This window comes from Sceloporus occidentalis, unplaced genomic scaffold, assembly GCF_023333645.1.
Source record: "Sceloporus occidentalis isolate IW3139 unplaced genomic scaffold, rSceOcc1.0.p SCAF_419, whole genome shotgun sequence".
Classification (NCBI taxonomy): Eukaryota; Metazoa; Chordata; class Lepidosauria; order Squamata; family Phrynosomatidae; genus Sceloporus; species Sceloporus occidentalis.
The window spans coordinates 178,584-199,364 of record NW_028317399.1 but is presented as its reverse complement, the minus strand read 5'-3'; the positions used below and the strand labels follow the sequence as shown (position 1 = coordinate 199,364).

Genomic DNA, 20,781 nt, shown 5'->3' with positions numbered 1-20,781 from the left:
CTCGGAAATTCTTCAAGCTCTGCTCTGAGTTTTTGTGGATAACCTCTTTTTGAGTTATCTTACCCATCAGTTCATAATGAATTTCTTTTTTTTCTATGTAATTGGTAAAAATGCTATTTATATATTTTTCAACTGAGTCCCTTGTATCGTTTCCTAGCAAAAGAAAACTGGATTTCATGGCTAAAAGGTAAATCTTACAAAATAAAATTGAGTTTGAAAAAATAGTTGTAGATACATGACTGCTGGCGATGCGCTTCCACATTCTAAATCCCCTCTACTTTTTGCAGATAAAGGTGTTAAATTTCAATGGCCGGAAGGTAAATATATGGCGTGTAAAAGATTTTGGGGTTTGGTTATAATCTGTCACCCAAAGACTGTAAGATCTGGATTTCATTTTATCTCAGTAAGAGCTCGTCTAGCAGTGTCTGTCTCGCTCACCCGGTTCCTACAGCTTTCTGTTGGCGTAATATTAATCTGAGCCAAGTTTGACCTTCTGGGTCATCTTCCTAAAGTCAGAGAATCCGGGAGATCCGGGTCCCAATTCAGTTATCTGAGGACCTCTAAATAGTTTATCTTTTTATATATTTTAACATGTTTAGTTGAGAACTAGGAAGTTCATTGAGCTGTACTGCGGGTTTCTCTTTTTGCCCCATTTTACTGGTCAGTTCATAATTAATGTTGGTTTCTGTTTAATCGGTAAAGAATGCCATTTATAGATCTCTTTACTGAGCCTTATCTATCTTTTCTTAGGAAAAGAAGGCTGGCTTTCCTGGTTAAAAGGTAATTGAAGAGATTGTGTTGCGGAGCAGTGAATCTTTGTAATTATCACAGATATTGGTTTGGCTGGACATCTAACATAAGGTCATCCTCACTATTTTAATCCGCATGCGGCGGGACGGGGAATGCCAACAAAAAGAAAATGGCCTTGAGTTGTAGAAGCCCCTTACGTGTTCCTTGGCATTGGGGAAGAAGGAGAGGAAGGCCTTGGTATACAATACACTAAGAGGATGAACATGAATAAGATAGAATGAGAAGGATGTATATAATTTATATAATACACAGTATTTCAAGATTTTGTTTATGAAGTACTTCGCTTTTTTTTTTTTTATAGAAAATGAAGCAAAATTTCCTACGATGAAAGGTAATTGTTAAACATTTATATTTATTTTTTAAAAATATTATCTAGAAAGTACAATCTGATTAGTAAATACATTAGACTTGTGTATTTGTATTTATAAGAATCTCCTAAAACAAGATGGGAACCTATAAGAAACTCAGGAAAACAAATGAGAAACTTATTAGAAATGAATTCACTCGTTTGTCTGTTTTCGCCGACTTCCCCCTCGATCTACGGAGAGACCGGGAGCCGGAGAAAGGGAAGGAGAAACAAAAAATGTTTTTTACTGAATTCTCAGAACATTGAAATAAGGCATTTTTGTTTTGAATTAAAACTTTCTAATATACGTTTTCCTTATTCCAATAAATAGAATGGATAATACAAATGCAGCAACCCCAATGGGGTGAGTAGACATACAGTATGAGAAGATTGACTCAGGAATGATCATAAGCATGATTAATTGCAAAACAATTACTGACCTCCACATTTTAAATAACCTCTCCTTTTTTTGCAGAATTTGGCGGTAACATTCCATGGCGGGAAGGTAATTGTAGCATCTGTTAAAAGTGCACCAAATATTTATAATCTTTTACCCAAAGAATAGGTGTCACTTTTTCCCTCTATAAATTAATGTTACTTATGAAAAAAATTAGATGCCAAGGGTATTAAAACCTGGAAGAAAAGGTAAATTTAAGTCACATCTTATAAAAAAAATATTTAATCTTTGAAGAAAAATCTAGAGTTGAAGAAAAATCTAGAGTTAAAATATTATAGATGGAAAACACATTTTACTTTATTTCAATTTCATTTTATTTTTATTTAAAGGCCCTGAAGAAGCAACTACAGTCGGCAAAAAATTTGTCACCACGTTTCTGCAGAATCACGAATCCGACGAAAATCCTCAAGTGGAGTTTCAAATTACCGGCACCCACCCCTCAACTCAGGTCACGCTTACCATTAGCAACACTGATTTCAAGAAAGAAGTGACGGTCAACAAAGGGGAAACGGTATCTGTTCCTATCACAGAACCCGTAGAGATGCTCGGAACGGACACATCCCCCAGATCAGTGGTCATTGAAGCCGATCATGGGGTGGCAGTTGTTTCCCGTAGTTCTAAATATGGCAGTTCTGATACAGCTTTGCTTTACCCTGTGGAATCCTGGGGAATTCTCTATTACATTGTCACACCTCCGTGGGGACCTGATCCAGAATATAAAGAGTTTGCCATCATCTCCAATGACAAGCCAACAAATGTTAATATCCATCTAAAAGGAGATGTGAACTTCAAGGGAAAGGATTATCCAAAGGGAAGCATTCTACGTGTCACCTTGGAGCCTCACCAAGCCATCCAGATTCAGAGCAAAGACGATCTGTCGGGCACTAAGGTAGTAGCCCAATATCCGGTATCAGTCCTAAGTGGGCACACATGCTCCCAGAAAAATGGAAACTGTGGCCATGTCTACGAGCAGCTCCTACCAGTGGAACGCTGGGGAGATACCTACTTTGTTCCCGGTCTGTCCTTCCAGCCTAAATCAGACATCGTGATGGTTATGGCTTACCAACCAACTGAACTTGAATACCAATCTGGAACTGACAGGGGAAAGAAACCTCTAGAAGAAGGAGAGATGGTCACATTTGATGTCTCAGAGTCATCTCCTTTGTCTCTGCGTGCTAACAATAACATTCAAGTCTATCTCTATGGCACTGGTGGAATATATGAAGGCCAACCCATTGACCCACTTTTCACAGCTATGCCTGATACCAAGAGCTATAGTTATAAATCTCAAATCAACGGGGAGGAAGGCATTGAGAACAACAAGGGTGTTATTATAATCAAGAAACCGGGTCAGTCAGGAATCACTATAGATGATAAGGCTCCAGAAGGGATTCAGTGGAGAGATTTCCCGGGAACAGAATACTCTTGGGGAGAGTTCAGGTTGCCGAGTGGCTTCAGTTTCCACATTGTTAAGAATCCTAGAATGCCTTTTGGCCTTCTAAGCATTGGTTATTCTCCAAATATGGCCTATGGGTCCATCGCACCTTCTCTAAACGGTGAGTACTATCTCTGTATAAATTTATGAATACGTTTATGAATAGATAGTTTGGGATGGTTCATCTTAGTCAATTAAACAATAGGTGAGAAGTAACCCAAGAGTAGTTCTTCCATACTTGTAAAGGTAATAACGCTACTGGTGTCTGAGGCCGCTGATCATTATATATGTGTAATAACCGTCGAAAAAAGGGTCTTTTGACTAACAATGCTAAAGTTGAATTAAATAATCATTATCAGACGATTAGATTAGTCAAACATATGAGCTGTATATAGTACACATGAGCTATCGGCAATAACTTATTGAAATAACCTACAAATGGATAAAAATGTAGCGAATACTAACTTATTTTAAATTTTTTACAGGACCAACAATGAAAATTCAATATCACACATTTGGTTAGTATATTTTTACTAACATAAAAAGAAATAGTCGTTGTTTTTTTTTTCACACGATGGAAATATTATACATTTTAAATTATATATGTATATTTTTTTTGTAGATTATGGTGCTATCGTTCCAGGGAAAGAAGGTATTTATAACGCACTTTTACTCCAGAGTCAAATGTTCAAGTTATAGAGAAATTTATATCTATATAGTTCTACATTTTAATTGTATTATTTATGTTTTATATTTCCATTTCCTTTTTGGGCTATATGGTAGTAAAGTAAGACGACAGATCTCATGTTTAAATTCTGGTGAATTTAGCTTTAGAATGTTGGTTTAAGAAGATTGCAATGACTTTCATTTGCAAATAAAGAAACATGAATTTTGCCCAAAAAGTCAGAAAATGAAAAAAAAATACCATTAGCATTTTAAATGCAAAACTATGTTTAATTTTTAAATTTGCTCTACATTTTTTGCAGAACCAATCGGTAATTTTCCATGGCCGGAAGGTAATTATATCGAGTATAAAAGGTTTTGGGGTTTGGTTATAATCTGTCACCCAAAGAATGTAAACTCTGGATTTCATCTTATCTCAGTAAGAGCTCGTCTAGCGGTCTCTGTCTCGCTCACCTGGTTCCTACAGCTTTCTGTTGGCGTAACATTAATCTGAGCCGAGTTTGAGTTTCCGGGAGATCCTCCTAAAGTCAGAGAATCCTGGAGAGCCGGGTCCCAACTGACTTTTGATAAACCTATAACTGGTTTCAGTTTACGATTATAGTTGTCTTTCAGGAAACTTATTGAGGTCTCCTCTTGATTTCGGTGGATTAATGTTTTTCCCCCATTTCACCCATACAGTCATAAATAATGTTTTTTTCTATAGAATCAGTAAAGAATGCCACTTATATATTTTTTACAAAACCCTATTTATCTTTTCATAGGACAAGAAGTCTGGCTTTCCTGGCTAAAAGGTAATTGGAGAGATTGCGTTATGGGGAAGTGAATTTGTTCTCCATGTAATTCTGTAGATATTTGTAAGAAAAGTTCTAACATAAAGAAAAAATGGTCAATAGTGCCATGTAATGAAAGACTTTTAGCAGCGTTGTCTGTATTTCTCTTACCAAATCATGTTGAGTTTCATGAAATAGATGTAGATCGAGGACGGCTGTAGTTGTGGTTTCTATAGGTGGTGAATCAGTCCCGTCTTACTGCCGTCTTCTAGATAAACACATAAAGTCCTCGCCACTTGAGATGATAAAAGGAAAGTCTTGTGGGTTTAATCCCTAAAGCTCCAGGGCGGTCAAAAACACAAGTCGGTCCATAAAATACTTTTGATATTATCAAGAATGGCAGAATATAATGTGCGGAGGATTCTTGTTTTACACAAATAATAATTACATGGAGTTTCAACATCTTTCTTAATTTTTTTTTTTAGAAAATGAAGGCAAATTTCCGGATATGAAAGGTAAATTTACAAAATGTTGACTTGTTTTTCAAGATTATGATCTATAAAGTACAATATTGGACTATTCATTAGACTATTTATTAGACTCTTCATTAGACTATTCATTGGACTATTTATTATACTATATATTAAACTATTTATTATACTATACATTAAACTATTCATTACACTATTTATTAGACTATTCATTAGACTATTTATTAGACTTGTGCAGACTAATTGACACACATTTCAATAGTAATAAATCTTTCAAATTTTTGCATTTCTACGAATGTCCTAAAACAAGGAAGGACCTCAAATGAAGCCAATGAAAAGAAATGAGGACCTTCCTAATATTGGTTAGAAATTTGTTCAGTGACCATTGTTCAAGTTACCGGCCCATTTCCCTGATCAACACTGACCTCAAATTGCTGGCCAAGGTGATGGCGTTGCGTTTGGGCCCGTCTCTCCCCTCCCTGATCCACAGGGACCAGGTGGGGTTTGTCCCAGGGAGGGAGGCTAGGGACAACACGATCCGGGTGCTGAATTTGATAGCCCATGCCACTACTCATAACATCCCCCTTGCCTTGATATCTATGGATGCCGAAAAGGCATTCGATAGAGTTGCTTGGCCTTTCCTGTTCCAGACATTGTCCTCAATTGGCCTCCAGGGGAACTTTCTTAATCTTGTTAGGGCCCTGTACTATAACCCGTCCGCGCAAATTAAAGTAAATGGCATCTTGTCTTCACGTATTCACATACACAATGGCACCCGACAAGGCTGCCCCCTTTCTCCGCTGTTGTTCATCCTGGCAATGGAGCCCCTTGCCTCTGCACTTCGGGGAAATGCTAATATCACTGGCCTTCATATTGCTGATCATACACATAAACTCGCTATATATGCTGATGACATGCTCTGCATGGTCACGCAGCCCTCCTCCTCCCTCTCACACATCCTTCGGGAATTCAACATTTTTAGAGATCTCTCTAATTATACCATCAACTTACAGAAATCAGAGATCCTGGGGATTAATTTACCTGTGTCACTCCAGGAATCTTTGGTTAGGGACTTCCCCTTTCGTTGGCAGCCCAGAGCCATTAAGTACTTAGGTCTCTGGATTCCGGCAGATCTCTCCCAGCTCAAGTCGCTAAATTTTGATGTCCTGTTCTCCGCGGTACTTAGTGATCTTCGCAGGTGGGCTGTGCCACATATCTCGTGGTTCGGCCGTATCGGGGTCATAAAAATGAATATTCTCCCTAGGTTCTTATATCTTTTTCAGTGTCTCCCTATATTCCTCCCTAAGGCCTACTTCAAGGCTTGTGATAGAGTTTTCCGTAAATTCATATGGGGGGATCGTGCCCCTCGTTTAGCGTTCCGCCATTTGGTACGGCCCAAGCTCCGTGGGGGCTTGGGGTTCCCCAGTGTGGAATGGTACTGGATGGCATCCCACCTCCGTCGTATCGTGGAGTGGTCCCTAGAGGTACCGAAGCTGTGGATTCCCCTGGAAGACTCTTTTATGTGGCATCAGGTCTCGGCGGTTCCATGGCTACCGGACCGTTCCCGTCGCTTAAAGGTTCCTACACATCCCACGATTTCGGCTACGTTACGAGTCCTCCAGCGGCTTTCATGTCGTCGACTTCTTACGTCCTCCCCGTGCCCCCTTCTCTCCCTCTCATATAATCCGGCGCTCTCCCTCGATTTGCAGAGGGGCATTTCTGCCTCTTTGCCCCGTCTGGCGACGGCGCATGTTAGAGTTTGCCATCTCCTCCAGGGCTCCGAGTTCAAGCCCATTGCCGCTCTGGTTGAGCAGACGCCTCCTCCCTTTCGCTCGGTGTTTCTGTTTCACCGATTGAAACATTATGTTTCCTCGCTTCTCCCTAACGCTCTACTCACTAGGGAGCTGACTGCTTTCGAGCAGTTGTGTGTTTTACCTAAGGAACCCTCGCACCTCCTTTCGCATCTGTATGCACTAGTAGTTGACGCTCACTGCACTTCAAAGCCGTTTTATCTCAGCCTCTGGGAGAAGGACCTCTCTCTTCAGTTTACTGACGATGAATGGGATCAGATATTCTTACTCACCCATAAAAGTGTCATCTCTTCCAGAATCCAGGAAAACGCATTTAAATTGTTATCTCGTTGGTTCAAGGTGCCCCTGGAGCTACATCGTTACTTACCCCAGGTTTCTCCCTTGTGTTGGAGGTGCGCGGAGGTGGATGGTTCCTTTTTACACTTGTGGTGGGAGTGCAGGCATATCCGTCCGTTCTGGGAGGCTGTAGTTAGGGTGATAGTGGAGGTGTCCGATCCCGATTTTGTTGCCTCTCCGGAGTCATTATTACTCTTGCACACGCATGTCTCATATGGGACCTATAAGAGGTCTCTCACTATTCACTTGATCCAGGCGGCGAAGTCAGTTATCCCCCGGTTCTGGAAGAGGCCAGGTCCTCCGCCGATTGAGGCCTGGATATCTAGGGTTAATTTCATCTATCATATGGAGGGTCTGGTGGCCGCATCCCAGGGGCGAGAATATAAGAATGGCCTTAAATGGCTCCCATGGCTGTCCTTTATGACCTCGCCTCGCCTTCTGGTCGCCGACTACGGGCGATCTCCCTTAGGGGCTTTGGGCGTTGACACCTTGGCGACTTCTCCCGCCTCTGTTGTTGACTTCTGACTCTTTCCCGCGATTGGCCTTTGTTTTTGTTTTTTTTCTTTGTCTATTTTTTGCAGCATCCTGTACCCTTATTCAACTTTATGTTGTTTCCTCGGCGTTGTGAGATTCTCGGTTATTTTGTTATATCGTTACTCGATTCTTGTTTCATACATTGTAACGCTTCTGGTCCTACTTTGTATTCTCCGGCCTTTACTTTATGCCCTTTTTTGCCGCTAAGGGCCTTTACGCGACTCTGGTATGCTGTAAATTTTTTAGATCCTCCTATGTGAATGATTGTATCTATCTTACTGTGTGATATTGTGGATCGTTTTTTTTTTGCCACTCACATTTATTTCCTATTGTGTGTACCATTGCACATTTTATGACTTGTTTTTGGCACATCTCTGTATAATTACTGTGCATGTCTAATAAACGGAGAATTGAAAAAAAAAAAAAAAAAAAAAAAAAAAAAAAAGAAATTTGTTCAGTGGTTCGCCCGTTTTAGCGGCTTCTCTTTACTCTGCGGGGTGAGAGAGAAAATTGCACCTAATTTAAATTCTAAACATAAAAACTCTCCAAATTTTAGCCAAACCAAAGGAATGGGAAACAAAATTTGTATCTTTACACCGAATCAGTATATAATATGAATTTTAATTGAAGGCTCAAAACATAGAAACCAAACACTTTAATTTACTAAACTTTCTAATGATTTATATCCATTTTCTTTATTGCGTTTAACAGAATGGCCGATACAAATGCTGCGTGTAATATGGGGTGAGTAAACATACAGAATGAGTTCACTTACAAGCGATCATTAGCATGTTTTAATGTAAAAAATATTAATCACATTTTAAATTTCCTCTACTTTTTGCAGAACAAGGCGGTAAATTTCCATGGCCGGAAGGTAATTATATCGCGTGTAAAAGGTCTGGGGGTTTGGTTATAGTCTGTCACCCAAAGAACGTAAGCTCTGGACTTCATCTTATCTCAGTAAGGGCTCGTCTAGCAGTCTCTGTCTCGCTCACCCTACAGCTTTCTGTTGGCGTAATATTAATCTGAGCCGAGTTTGAGCTTCCGGAAGATCCTCCTAAAGTCAGAGAATCTGGGAGACCCGGGTCCCAATTCACTCAACGGAAAACCTCTAAATACTTTAACTGAAGTTTATAATTGTCAACTCGGAAATTCTTCAAGCTCTGCTTTGAGTTTTTGTGGATAACCTCTTTTTGAGTTATTTTACCCATCAGTTCATAATGAATTTCTTTTTTTTATATTTAATTGGTAAAAATGAGTCCCTTGTATCGTTTCCTAGCAAAAGAAAACTGGATTTCATGGCTAAAAGGTAAATCTTACAAAATAAAATTGAGTTTGAAAAAATAGTTGTAGATACATGACTGCTGGCGATGCGCTTCCACATTCTAAATCCCCTCTACTTTTTGCAGATAAAGGTGTTAAATTTCAATGGCCGGAAGGTAAATATATGGCGTGTAAAAGGTTTTGGGGTTTGGTTATAATCTGTCACCCAAAGACTGTAAGATCTGTCTCGCTCACCCGGTTCCTACAGCTTTCTGTTGGCGTAATATTAATCTGAGCCAAGTTTGACCTTCTGGGTCATCTTCCTAAAGTCAGAGAATCCGGGAGATCCGGGTCCCAATTCAGTTATCTGAGGACCTCTAAATAGTTTATCTTTTTATATATTTTAACATGTTTAGTTGAGAACTAGGAAGTTCATTGAGCTGTACTGCGGGATTCTCTTTTTGCCCCATTTTACCGGTCAGTTCATAATTAATGTTGGTTTCTGTTTAATCGGTAAAGAATGCCATTTATAGATCTCTTTACTGAGCCTTATCTATCTTTTCTTAGGAAAAGAAGGCTGGCTTTCCTGGTTAAAAGGTAATTGAAGAGATTGTGTTGCAGAGCAGTGAATCTTTGTAATTATCACAGATATTGGTTTGGCTGGACATCTAACATAAGGTCATCCTCACTATTTTAATCCGCATGCGGCGGGACGGGGAATGCCAACAAAAAGAAAATGGCCTTGAGTTGTAGAAGCCCCTTACGTGTTCTTTGGGATTGGGGAAGAAGGAGAGGAAAGCCTTGGTATACAATACACTAAGAGGATGAACATGAATAAGATAGAATGAGAAGGATGTATATAATTTATATAATACACAGTATTTCAAGATTTTGTTTATGAAGTACTTTTTTTTTTTTTTTAATAGAAAATGAAGCAAAATTTCCTACGATGAAAGGTAATTGTTAAACATTTATATTTATTTTTTAAAAATATTATCTAGCAAGTACAATCTGATTAGTAAATACATTAGACTTGTGTATTTGTATTTATAAGAATCTCCTAAAACAAGATGGGAACCTATAAGAAACTCAGGAAAACAAATGAGAAATGCTAAAACTTATTAGAAATGAATTCACTCGTTTGTCTGTTTTCGCCGACTTCCCCCTCGATCTACGGAGAGACCGGGAGCCGGAGGGAAGGGGAATGAGAAACAAAAAATGTTTTTTACTGAATTCTCAGAACATTGAAATAAGGCATTTTTGTTTTGAATTAAAACTTTCTAATATACGTTTTCCTTATTCCAATAAATAGAATGGATAATACAAATGCAGCAACCCCAATGGGGTGAGTAGACATACAGTATGAGAAGATTGACTCAGGAATGATCATAAGCATGATTAATTGCAAAACAATTACTGACCTCCACATTTTAAATAACCTCTACTTTTTTTGCAGAATTTGGCGGTAACATTCCATGGCGGGAAGGTAATTGTAGCATCTGTTAAAAGTGCACCATATATTTATAATCTTTTACCCAAAGAATAGGTGTCACTTTTTCCCTCTATAAATTAATGTTACTTATGAAAAAAATTAGATGCCAAGGGTATTAAAACCTGGAAGAAAAGGTAAATTTAAGTCACATCTTATAAAAAAAATATTTCATCTTTGAAGAAAAATCTAGAGTTGAAGAAAAATCTAGAGTTGAAATATTAAAGATGGAAAACACATTTTACTTTATTTCAATTTTATTTTATTTTTATTTAAAGGCCCTGAAGAAGCAACTACAGTCGGCAAAAAATTTGTCACCACGTTTCTGCAGAATCACGAATCCGACGAAAATCCTCAAGTGGAGTTTCAAATTACCGGCACCCACCCCTCAACTCAGGTCACGCTTACCATTAGCAACACTGATTTCAAGAAAGAAGTGACGGTCAACAAAGGGGAAACGGTATCCGTTCCTATCACAGAACCCGTAGAGATGCTCGGAACGGACACATCCCCCAGATCAGTGGTCATTGAAGCCGATCATGGGGTGACAGTTGTTTCCCGTAGTTCTAAATATGGCAGTTCTGATACAGCTTTGCTTTACCCTGTGGAATCCTGGGGAATTCTCTATTACATTGTCACACCTCCGTGGGGACCTGATCCAGAATATAAAGAGTTTGCCATCATCTCCAATGACAAGCCAACAAATGTTAATATCCATCTAAGAGGAGATGTGAACTTCAAGGGAAAGGATTATCCAAAGGGAAGCATTCTACGTGTCACCTTGGAGCCTCACCAAGCAATCCAGATTCAGAGCAAAGACGATCTGTCGGGCACTAAGGTAGTAGCCCAATATCCGGTATCAGTCCTAAGTGGGCACACATGCTCCCAGAAAAATGGAAACTGTGGCCATGTCTACGAGCAGCTCCTACCAGTGGAACGCTGGGGAGATACCTACTTTGTTCCCGGTCTGTCCTTCCAGCTTAAATCAGACATTGTGATGGTTATGGCTTACAAACCAACTGAACTTGAATACCAATCTGGAACTGACAGGAGAAAGAAACCTCTAGAAGAAGGAGAGATGGTCACGTTTGATGTCTCAGAGTCATCTCCTTTGTCTCTGCGTGCTAACAATAATATTCAAGTCTATCTCTATGGCACTGGTGGAATATATGAAGGCCAACCCATTGACCCCCTTTTCACAGCTATGCCTGATACCAAGAGCTATAGTTATAAATCTCAAATCAACGGGGAGGAAGGCATTGAGAACAACAAGGGTGTTATTATAATCAAGAAACCGGGTCAGTCAGGAATCACTATAGATGATAAGGCTCCAGAAGGGATTCAGTGGAGAGATTTCCCAGGAACAGAATACTCTTGGGGAGAGTTCAGATTGCCGAGTGACTTCAGTTTCCACATTGTTAAGAATCCTACAATGCCTTTTGGCCTCCTAAGCATTGGTTATTCTCCAAATATGGCCTATGGGTCCATCGCACCTTCTCTAAACGGTGAGCACTGTCTCTTTCTAGATATTTATGGATTGCTTTCTTGATAGAGCCTTTAGAGTAGGTTGTCTGGGAAAGCACATTTTAGAAAAAATACATTATGACTCTTACAAGTGGACAGAAGCCAAAACGTAGTAGTAGTAGTAGTAGTAGTAGAAGTAGTAGTAGTAGTAGTAGTAGTATTAGTACAAAGGAGAAGTACTAGTAGTAGTAGAGTCTGAGGTTGGTGATATTTGTAGTCGAAGAACTGGCTGGTGGCTAACCATATGTTAATCATCAATTGAGGTCAGTTAGTATGAATGTATCAAGATCAGTCTTCATAATCATATTGATCAATTAAAGGCAATTGATAGAGAGTATTTCACTCTCAGGAATTTTGCCCAGAAGGGGTTAATATACCCTTTACAACTCCATGGGCAGCAGAATAACCCCATTTCAGGCTCAAAGATATGAACTGTATGTAAAACTTACAAAATACCAGTAAGAAATTATTAAGAAACATCAAATTGATCAAAATTTAGCTTTTACTAATCTGTTTTGTATTTTTAACGGCACTGACAAAGGAAATCAGATATCCAAATTGGGGTTAGTATGTGTTTACAGCACTAATATATATAAAAAAAATCAATTCATGATAACTTTCACTACAATTAACTACAGAAACACTGTTTATTTAAAATTATATTTGTTTATTTTGTAGTATCTGGAGTTTTAATTCCATGGATGAATGGTAATTGTATTGTATTGAATGGTAATAGTATTGATAGTTAATACCTATACTGTTTACATTTCTCGCATTGTTTTCTTTTTACGGTTCTTACATCTGATGTAGGAATGACAAAGGATTTTATATTTATACAATTTTACATTTGAATTTTATCCAATATAATAATTTTTTTTTTAATTTATTCTTCTATAATTCAATGGTAAGAACATTTTGCTTTGTTATTTTTTTTTGTTATTTTATTCTAAGTTATTATTTTCATTCATATTTAAAAATTACCTGAATAAATGGCAATATGAAGCTGATCTGACGATGTCATAGGATTGGCTTATTCTTTGCTTTTTAGGCCAGGCCAAGGATGGCGGGTCCATGGAGCGGCGGCCCCAGTTATGCCACTGCTCAACGGACTAGATACAAGGTCTTAAACCCAATATATGTCTCGAGCTTTGAGGGATGCCAATCCTGGCCGAACACCAGAACTTTTCAGAACTTTTTTAAAGATAAAATAATAATTTCCATTAAAAAAAATAAAAAAAGAATTCATTATTTCATTATTAATAATTGTGACTTTTTTTGCACCTTAATTCTAGAACTACAAGAAGAAATTCCAAAAATCAGCCAACCAAGTGAGTATGGGGTATTGTTTGTTTGGGAAACCTTTAATAAAAATATAGTGTTATATAGAGCTTGTTCCTGACTGTATTAAATAAGGAGCAAGGACAAAAAAAAAATCTAAAATGTTTAAATGTTTATGCATATTAATTAGCTTTCTTGATATTTTGTCTACAGATGTTAAAGCAGAAACGCAAACTGGAATTGTCCAACAAACACAAGGCAAGTGTATCTGAGAATTCTTCATTCGTAATTGCCCCCTCAAGCAGCAGCTTTGCACAAAAGTATGCTTAGGGGTTTGTATCTCATAAAACACAATATCTTGGCTTATCTCATAGTGTAAACCATGTGCTGCCACAAGAAGACGTGTGGCTTCTGTGCTTACTATGCATTATAATATGTCACAAGGTAACTCTCATGGGTTCAGTATATAGCCAGTAGTGATAAACAATCACTACCATATATTTTTTTTAACACAAACTGCATTCTACACATTATTGCATTGAAAGCATACAGTATATACTTCTTCCCAAGTCACTACATTTGAAATCAGTGTTGCTAAGCCTCTATACATCACAGCTAATGCCAAGATGCAAGTCCTGTTTTACTGCACTGGAGGTAAAACCAAAGACAATAACTTTGACCCATTCCTAATCAACATCCCGAGTTTAGTGAGATATGGTAACATATATGGTGCATTAGGACAAGACTAATTTAAAAGCAATTATGCTATCATTATGTCAAAGACTCCAGAAGAATCAGGAATTACTGTTGATAATAAACCCCTGGGTAAAATACAATGGAACAAATTCCCCGGAACGGATTACTCTTGGGGAGAATATAGCATTGGCAAGGGATTTAGCTTCCAAATTTTTGAAAACCGGAATTCACCATTTGGTCTCCTGAACATTGGATACTCAAGTCAAATTGGTTATGGCTCTGTGGCTCCAAGTATTAATGGTACGTTTCATTTTCAAATCCTATAAACCCATTTACCCCAAAACTTTAACAGAACAGCGCTCCTGTCAATAGATCAGGCATTTATTTTTCTTTAGAATAATTCAAATATGACTTTTGACTCCTGAAATCCCTACTTTTTAATGAAGAAGTGTAGCATTTAATAATGTTATATAAAATAAAATAAAAGTGTGTTTTGGGCTATTTTTGTTTCATTTTAATCTTAACATTTAAAAATGTTCTATGAAATACCATATGGAGAGCGATAGATAGACAATCCTGAAAGATCGAGAGATTATATATAAATTACATTTAGTGATTATTGATCTACATATATTTGACTACAAAGCCATTTGAGATGAAATATTCTGACATTGCATTTGCCATATTTCAGATCCATGCAGTGGCATTAAATGCCGACCTGGGGAAAAATGTGAAATTAAGGCTACCCGACCAGTCTGTGTGCACAAGTACGTAGGCACATGCTACGGTTGGGGTGACCCGCATTATGGCACCTTTGATGGCTACAAATTTGACCTGCAAGGCACATGCACCTACATTTTGGCCAAGTACAATGGAGATGACAAAGGACTACAACACTTCAGTATTGAAGAAAAGAATGAATTTAGAGGAAACAAGGCTGTGTCATACGTCAGACTGGTTACCCTCAGTATTTATGGACACACGATTTCCATAAGGAAAGGGACAAGTCCGAAGGTTCATGTAAGTAGAATGGAGAAAAAAAAGGATTAATTGTTGGATGTTGAATGTTTTACATTGAACATTAAGTTCTAAGTCGTATTTAGTCAGATGCCTCAACAGTATGACTTTTCCAGTCATTGTCAAATGGGTAATTAATTATTAGAGGTCAGAAAAGTATAGTCTTTTTGGTTCACATGTGCATGGAATGGCTGATATCTTGTCTCTCGCCAAAATGACTGTGTGTTAACTTTTTTAGGTGGATGGAGTACTGCAAAACCTGCCAGTGAAATTAGATAAAGGAAAGATTCAAATAGTTCCAAGTGGTAAAACAGCACTAATCATTACAGATTTTGGCTTGCGAGCTTCATTTGACTGGAACTGGCATGTTATAGTTAAACTGCCAAGCAGTTATCACGGCGTCACAACGGGTCTTTGTGGAAACTTTAATGGAGACCCAAGTGATGACATGCTCACCAAAGACAACACTCCTGTCTCCACTATTGATAAGTGGGCAGAGAGTTGGAAAGTCGATGATCATGATCCATTTTGTGTAGATACTTGCGTCGGAAAATGCCCAGTCTGTGATAAAAGCATGGAACGGCAATACAAAGGTGGAAACTCATGTGGCATCATGACAGACCCCAAAGGACCATTTGCCAATTGTATGGCAGTAGTAGATTCCGAGAACTTTCAATCCAATTGTCTATTTGATGTCTGCATGAATGGAGGTGCCCAGTTATTCCTCTGCAAGGCTCTGGAGGCATATGCTGATGAATGCAGGGCAAAAGGAGTTGAAGTGTCTGCATGGAGGGAAAGAACATCTTGTCGTAAGTGATTATTTTCTTCAGAGAAGAACTAGAGGGGGCAAACAGTCATGCATCTTTCTTAAATATGTCCTTAAATTTTAAAAGCACCAGATAAGTTAATTCTCTTTTCTGTTTCTTCAATTTCTAGCCATGGAATGTCCTGAGAACAGTCATTACGAGGCATGTGGCAATGCTTGCCCAGCCAGCTGTGCTGACCGGTCTTCTCCAGACAAATGCATTGAGCTATGTGTAGAGACTTGCCAATGTAATGATGGCTTCCTTCTCAGCTCTGATAAATGTGTCCCAGTTACAAACTGTGGCTGCGATCACGAGGGTCTCTATTATCAAGCCTATGAGGAGTTTTGGGCTGATGACAGTTGCAGCTCATATTGCGTGTGCGACCCAGTATCTGGAAAAGTGGTTTGCAATGAGAAAAAGTGCAAGTTGAGTGAGAAGTGTGTAATCGTTGATGGAAAACGTGGCTGTCACCCATCTGGTTATTCGACCTGCACATTTTCTGGAGATCCCCACTACTTTACCTTTGATGGAAGAAAATATGACTTCATGGGCACATGTATCTACCAGTTGGTCAAGGTTACATCTACTGATCCCTCGTTAAAACCCTTTTCAGTAAAAGTGGAAAATAATAACCGTGGTAGCAAGGCTGTCTCTTTTACTAAAGCGGTGACATTCGAAGTGTACAATCAAACTATTGTGGTCAGCAAAGAAAACTTTGGCCTAATTGAGGTAAGGAGACAAAAGCAAAGAGACAGGCGATAATTGCTAACTTTCCTTCTCCAAAAACCTTGGAAGATTTGCAATCTTGATCCAGAAATTCTGTTTATTTCCCACTATAGGTAAACGGGATCCGAACCCAACTTCCATATATTTACGGAACTGACAAAATCGAGGCCTCCATTAGAGGTATTCATCTAATCATCGAGACAGATATCGGCATCACGGTGACGTTTGATTGGAACAGCTACGGCAGGGTTATTGTTCCTGAAGCTTATGCCAACTCAGTGAGCGGTTTGTGCGGCAACAACAACAAGGATCCAACTGACGACTTAATGATGAGCAATGGCGAGAAGACAGAGGATGAGGTAGAATTTGGAGATAGTTGGAAGATGGGAGAAGTCCCAGGCTGCACCAAAGCATGCGAAGGAGACTGCCCAACATGCAACGAGAAGACTAAAGAGAAATACAAGGCAGAAGAATATTGCGGAATTATCACAAAGGCCAACGGCCCATTTGCCAACTGTCATGCATTGATTAATCCAGCCATGTATTTCGAAAATTGTGTGTTTGACTCTTGTTATTTTGAAGGTCAATCTTTTGCTTTGACGAGTGCCATTGGTAGCTACGTATCAGCATGCCAGGCTGCTGGAAGTGTTATCCTGCAGTGGAGGACACCGATCACTAGTGAGTGTTAATTTGACAGAATGTCCCTTTCAGATGTTCACTCTAACTTACTTTTAACTTAATTTTCATACTTAACTTTAATTGCAGAATATTTTCCTCTAATAAACTATAGTTAAAAAGGCTATCCTATTCAGGGTTTCAAGGTGTATATAGTAAGGAATGCAGATTTATTCTAGGGATGGAATAAAATCTTTCCAATATTCTACATTGTTTTACAGGTCTTGTTTGCCCTCCAAACAGTCACTATGAGCTGTGTGGGACAGGCTGTGCCCCGACATGCTATGACCTTTACTCTCCACGAGTATGCAAAGCCTCTTGTACTGAAGGATGCTACTGTAATAGCGGATTTATCCTGAGCGGAGGGGAATGCGTACCTATCGCCCAGTGTGGTTGCTTGCACAACGGCATTTACTATCAAAAGGGGCAGAAATTATACATTGACGACACATGCGTGCAGTGGTGTGAATGCCAAGAGAGTGGCCAGTTCAAATGTGACATATTGCCATGTGGTCCTAGTGAACAATGCATAGTTAAAGATGGAGCCCGAATATGCGAATCTGACCGTTGTTCAAAGTGTATGGTCAGTGGTGCTCACTACATTTCTTTTGATGGCTTTGACTACAAATTCCATGGAACGTGTTCTTACACGTTGGTGAAATCCGTTGCCCAAAACGCACGTTTGGAGAAATTTTCTGTGTCGGTGGAAAACGAGAATGTCGATGGGGGCAAATTAACAGTTCAGCGAAGAGTTAGAGTATCAGTGTTTGGTTATGAAATTGTCATGGACCGAGGAACAAATTGGAAAGTAATGGTAGGTTTGGTTACATAGCATCAGTTCTTGCATGCATTCATAACACTTAAAGTCCCAACATTTACTTCACTGTATAGTTGCCCATTCATTGATGACGGATTGTCAAAAAATTTTTTTTTCACAGTCTATAAATGCATTTATTAACACAAAGTACCATAATAATGTAACCAGTATGGCAGATTTGGTGTATAATACATAGCCTTGTATTATACATCCAAACCATGATCTTTATAACTAATTGTGAACAATTAATTGGATCCTTTTAATATCTTTCAGCTTGATAATCAAGTCTACAACCTTCCACTAAACCTGCCCTCCAAGAAAGTTTGGGTTAACCAAGAAGGAAACAAAATAATCCTTCAGACAGACTTTGGGCTGAAGGTCCTGTATGATACAGACTACCAAATCACTACTCAGATAACAGGAAGCTACTTGAACAATATCCTTGGGCTTTGTGGGAACTTTAACGACGATTTGACCGATGACTTAATGCTGCCTGATGGAAAAGTCACCAACAATGTGAATGCATTCGGGGCAGCGTGGAAAATACCAGGTAAAGGGGAACCATGTGAGGACGGGTGTGAAGAAGATTGCCCAGTTGTTGACCCCAAGATGGCTGCCGTGTTCAGTGATGAAAAAGGGTGTGGGTTAATTAAGTCGCGAAGCGGACCATTCAAGGATTGTTTCTCAAAGATCAACCCACTTCCATATTTCAAGAACTGCCTGTATGATATGTCCACGTCAGAATCCCCGGCCACCATGTGCAGGAGCCTTCAGGCTTATGTGTCTGTATGTGAAGCAGCTGGTGGAAAAGTCGAGCCCTGGAGAACAGACTCATTTTGCCGTAAGTCAATGCATTCAAATATAAACGGAGGTTCTAACGCTCTGTTTTTCCTGTTGAGCGACCGGCATTTTTAGAGTTGATAATGGTGTTTTGCCCATTGAAGGTAAAATCCATACTAATTTTAGGAAGTAGACTTCAGTAGAAGAAGCCATAATTAACTACAAACTTGTGCCAATATTGTTCAACACTCCAGTATGGGCACATACCTACAGATTGCAGCTTGGGTTCCTTCATGGTTACGGTAAATATTTATGGTTTATGATAGGAAACAATGTCAAAAAAGAACCTACCAATGTTTTATTTTTAGTTTTCAGTAGCCATGTAGTGGTATATTCATTATTCTGGCAGTTATTCATTTAAATAGAAATTTGTAGAATTGTCTTACTTAAAGACTCTGTTTTACCCCCCTCCAGCTCTCTCCTGCCGCAGTGGTCGATATGACATTTGCACGCGCACGTGCGATCATACATGTGCCCAGCTGACTGGCCAAAACACGTGCACCTTAAGATGTTTTGAGGGCTGTTCTTGTCCCGATGGGGAATACTTTGACGGAGAACAGTGTGTTGCCACCGGGAAATGTGGCTGTGTATATGAAGGAGTATACCTTAAGGTAGTCAAAAAACTTAGTTGATATCCTTCCTTTTTTTTTTTTTAAATGCTGGTTGGCTAGAGTTTCAAAGTCTCGCAGCAGCGTCCGTCTGCATACTATAACAATTCTGCGTGACGTTTCCCTGGTGAAATGGTGAAGGACGTGGGTCAGCGTGACGTTAGGGGTAGTTGGGTGTTCATTGTTTCCAATTCATTTATCATTTCAGGTCCAGGAGTTTTTCATACCGCCCGGCTGTAACAGAAAATGTACATGTCTGGAGGGAGGAACCGTCAACTGCCAAGCTTTCGCCTGCAGCGAGAAGGAGTTGTGTTCAGAAGCGGGGGTGCAAGGTAGATGCGTTTAAAGCCAACCCGCTGGAGCTCAGAAACGTGAGTCGCCTTACATATTATATCTGAAAATATGGGCTTTAATTGATTTTTTTAAAATTTAAATTCCCAATTTTCTTTTGATGTCATTAAATCTAACTATTTTATTTATTAAAATATAAGAAAATATTGTTTATCTACTTCTGCCATGTGAGCTTAAATCTTTTCTTAAAGCCTATGATCCAAAGTAAATACCCGATAAAGGAAAGTTTTAAATAACTAAATATTAAAGTGTATTTAAATAAGCAAACTCTTCATACAATAACTTTATATATTAACGTCCACAAAATATTAGTAAACTAATATAATCACTAAATGGTTGTCTGTGATCTTCAAAGTAACTCATATATCTATATTCATCTTATTATTAATATTTAAAGTCTAGTAAACAAGAATAATTGGTTAGTATTTTATAGTAAATAATAGAAATAAACATTTTATTTTTGGTAAAAATATATTATGTGTTGAACTAAATGTGATCTATTTTTCCTCATTTCACACAGATCCTTTATGATGCGATGTGAAGAAGATGAGAAAATAATACTTTCGGACAGTTGAAAACTTTTAGGCATGTAGCTTCCGCAAAAAACGCTGTCACAGCTGTCATAAATAAATTTGTTTGCATGAACCTGTCTGTGATGCTTTTTTTTCCATCTACTCTCATCCAAGTAGAGACTTATGAAGTTAAGAAAAAGACTTTAACCTTCACAAGATGTCCCCAAGATATCCCCATAGGTCTAGCATTCAACCCATCGCCATGTTGGGCACCATATATGCTCCACCCAGCACCCATCGCATGGTTTAGGAATCAAATTATATTCTGAATGATCATCAGATATCTAGAAACCATTGCTTCTTACTATTATTAAGTAAAATGAGCTGTAGGTGGGTTGATTGGAGACATTATATTTTATCTCAGTGACCTCACAATATGTCATGAAGACCCAACTCAGAAGAGAGTCCCATATGGAAGGAGGTGTTGACCCTATATAATGCATAG

The 20,781-nt window shown here is 38.7% G+C and overlaps 1 protein-coding gene across 1 annotated transcript; it reads left to right on the top strand.

Annotated features, from left to right (window-relative positions):
* The first annotated feature begins 235 nt into the window (after window positions 1-235).
* LOC149272784 (IgGFc-binding protein-like) lies at window positions 236-18,880 on the top strand. The gene is made up of 15 exons (XM_089506736.1): window positions 236-317; window positions 1,112-1,141; window positions 1,943-3,169; window positions 4,988-5,017; window positions 9,864-9,893; window positions 10,705-11,931; window positions 13,243-13,289; window positions 13,442-13,513; window positions 13,603-13,672; window positions 14,616-14,944; window positions 15,180-15,750; window positions 15,878-16,476; window positions 16,587-17,151; window positions 17,370-17,962; window positions 18,239-18,880. The coding sequence occupies exons 1-15, from the start codon at window positions 236-238 to the stop codon at window positions 18,878-18,880; spliced, it is 6,114 nt and encodes a 2,037-aa protein (XP_089362862.1).
* The last annotated feature ends 1,901 nt before the right edge of the window (window positions 18,881-20,781 follow it).

What these genes read in the sequence shown, in the direction of transcription:
- LOC149272784 (XM_089506736.1), top strand. Translation starts at nt 236, where the DNA reads ATGACTGCTGGCGATGCGCTTCCACATTCTAAATCCCCTCTACTTTTT. An exon ending in CATCGCACCTTCTCTAAACG is followed by an intron (nt 3,170 to 4,987) that starts GTGAGTACTATC and finishes TTTTTTTTTTAG; the next exon opens with AAAATGAAGGCAAATTTCCG. An exon ending in CAAATTTCCGGATATGAAAG is followed by an intron (nt 5,018 to 9,863) that starts GTAAATTTACAA and finishes TTTTTTTAATAG; the next exon opens with AAAATGAAGCAAAATTTCCT.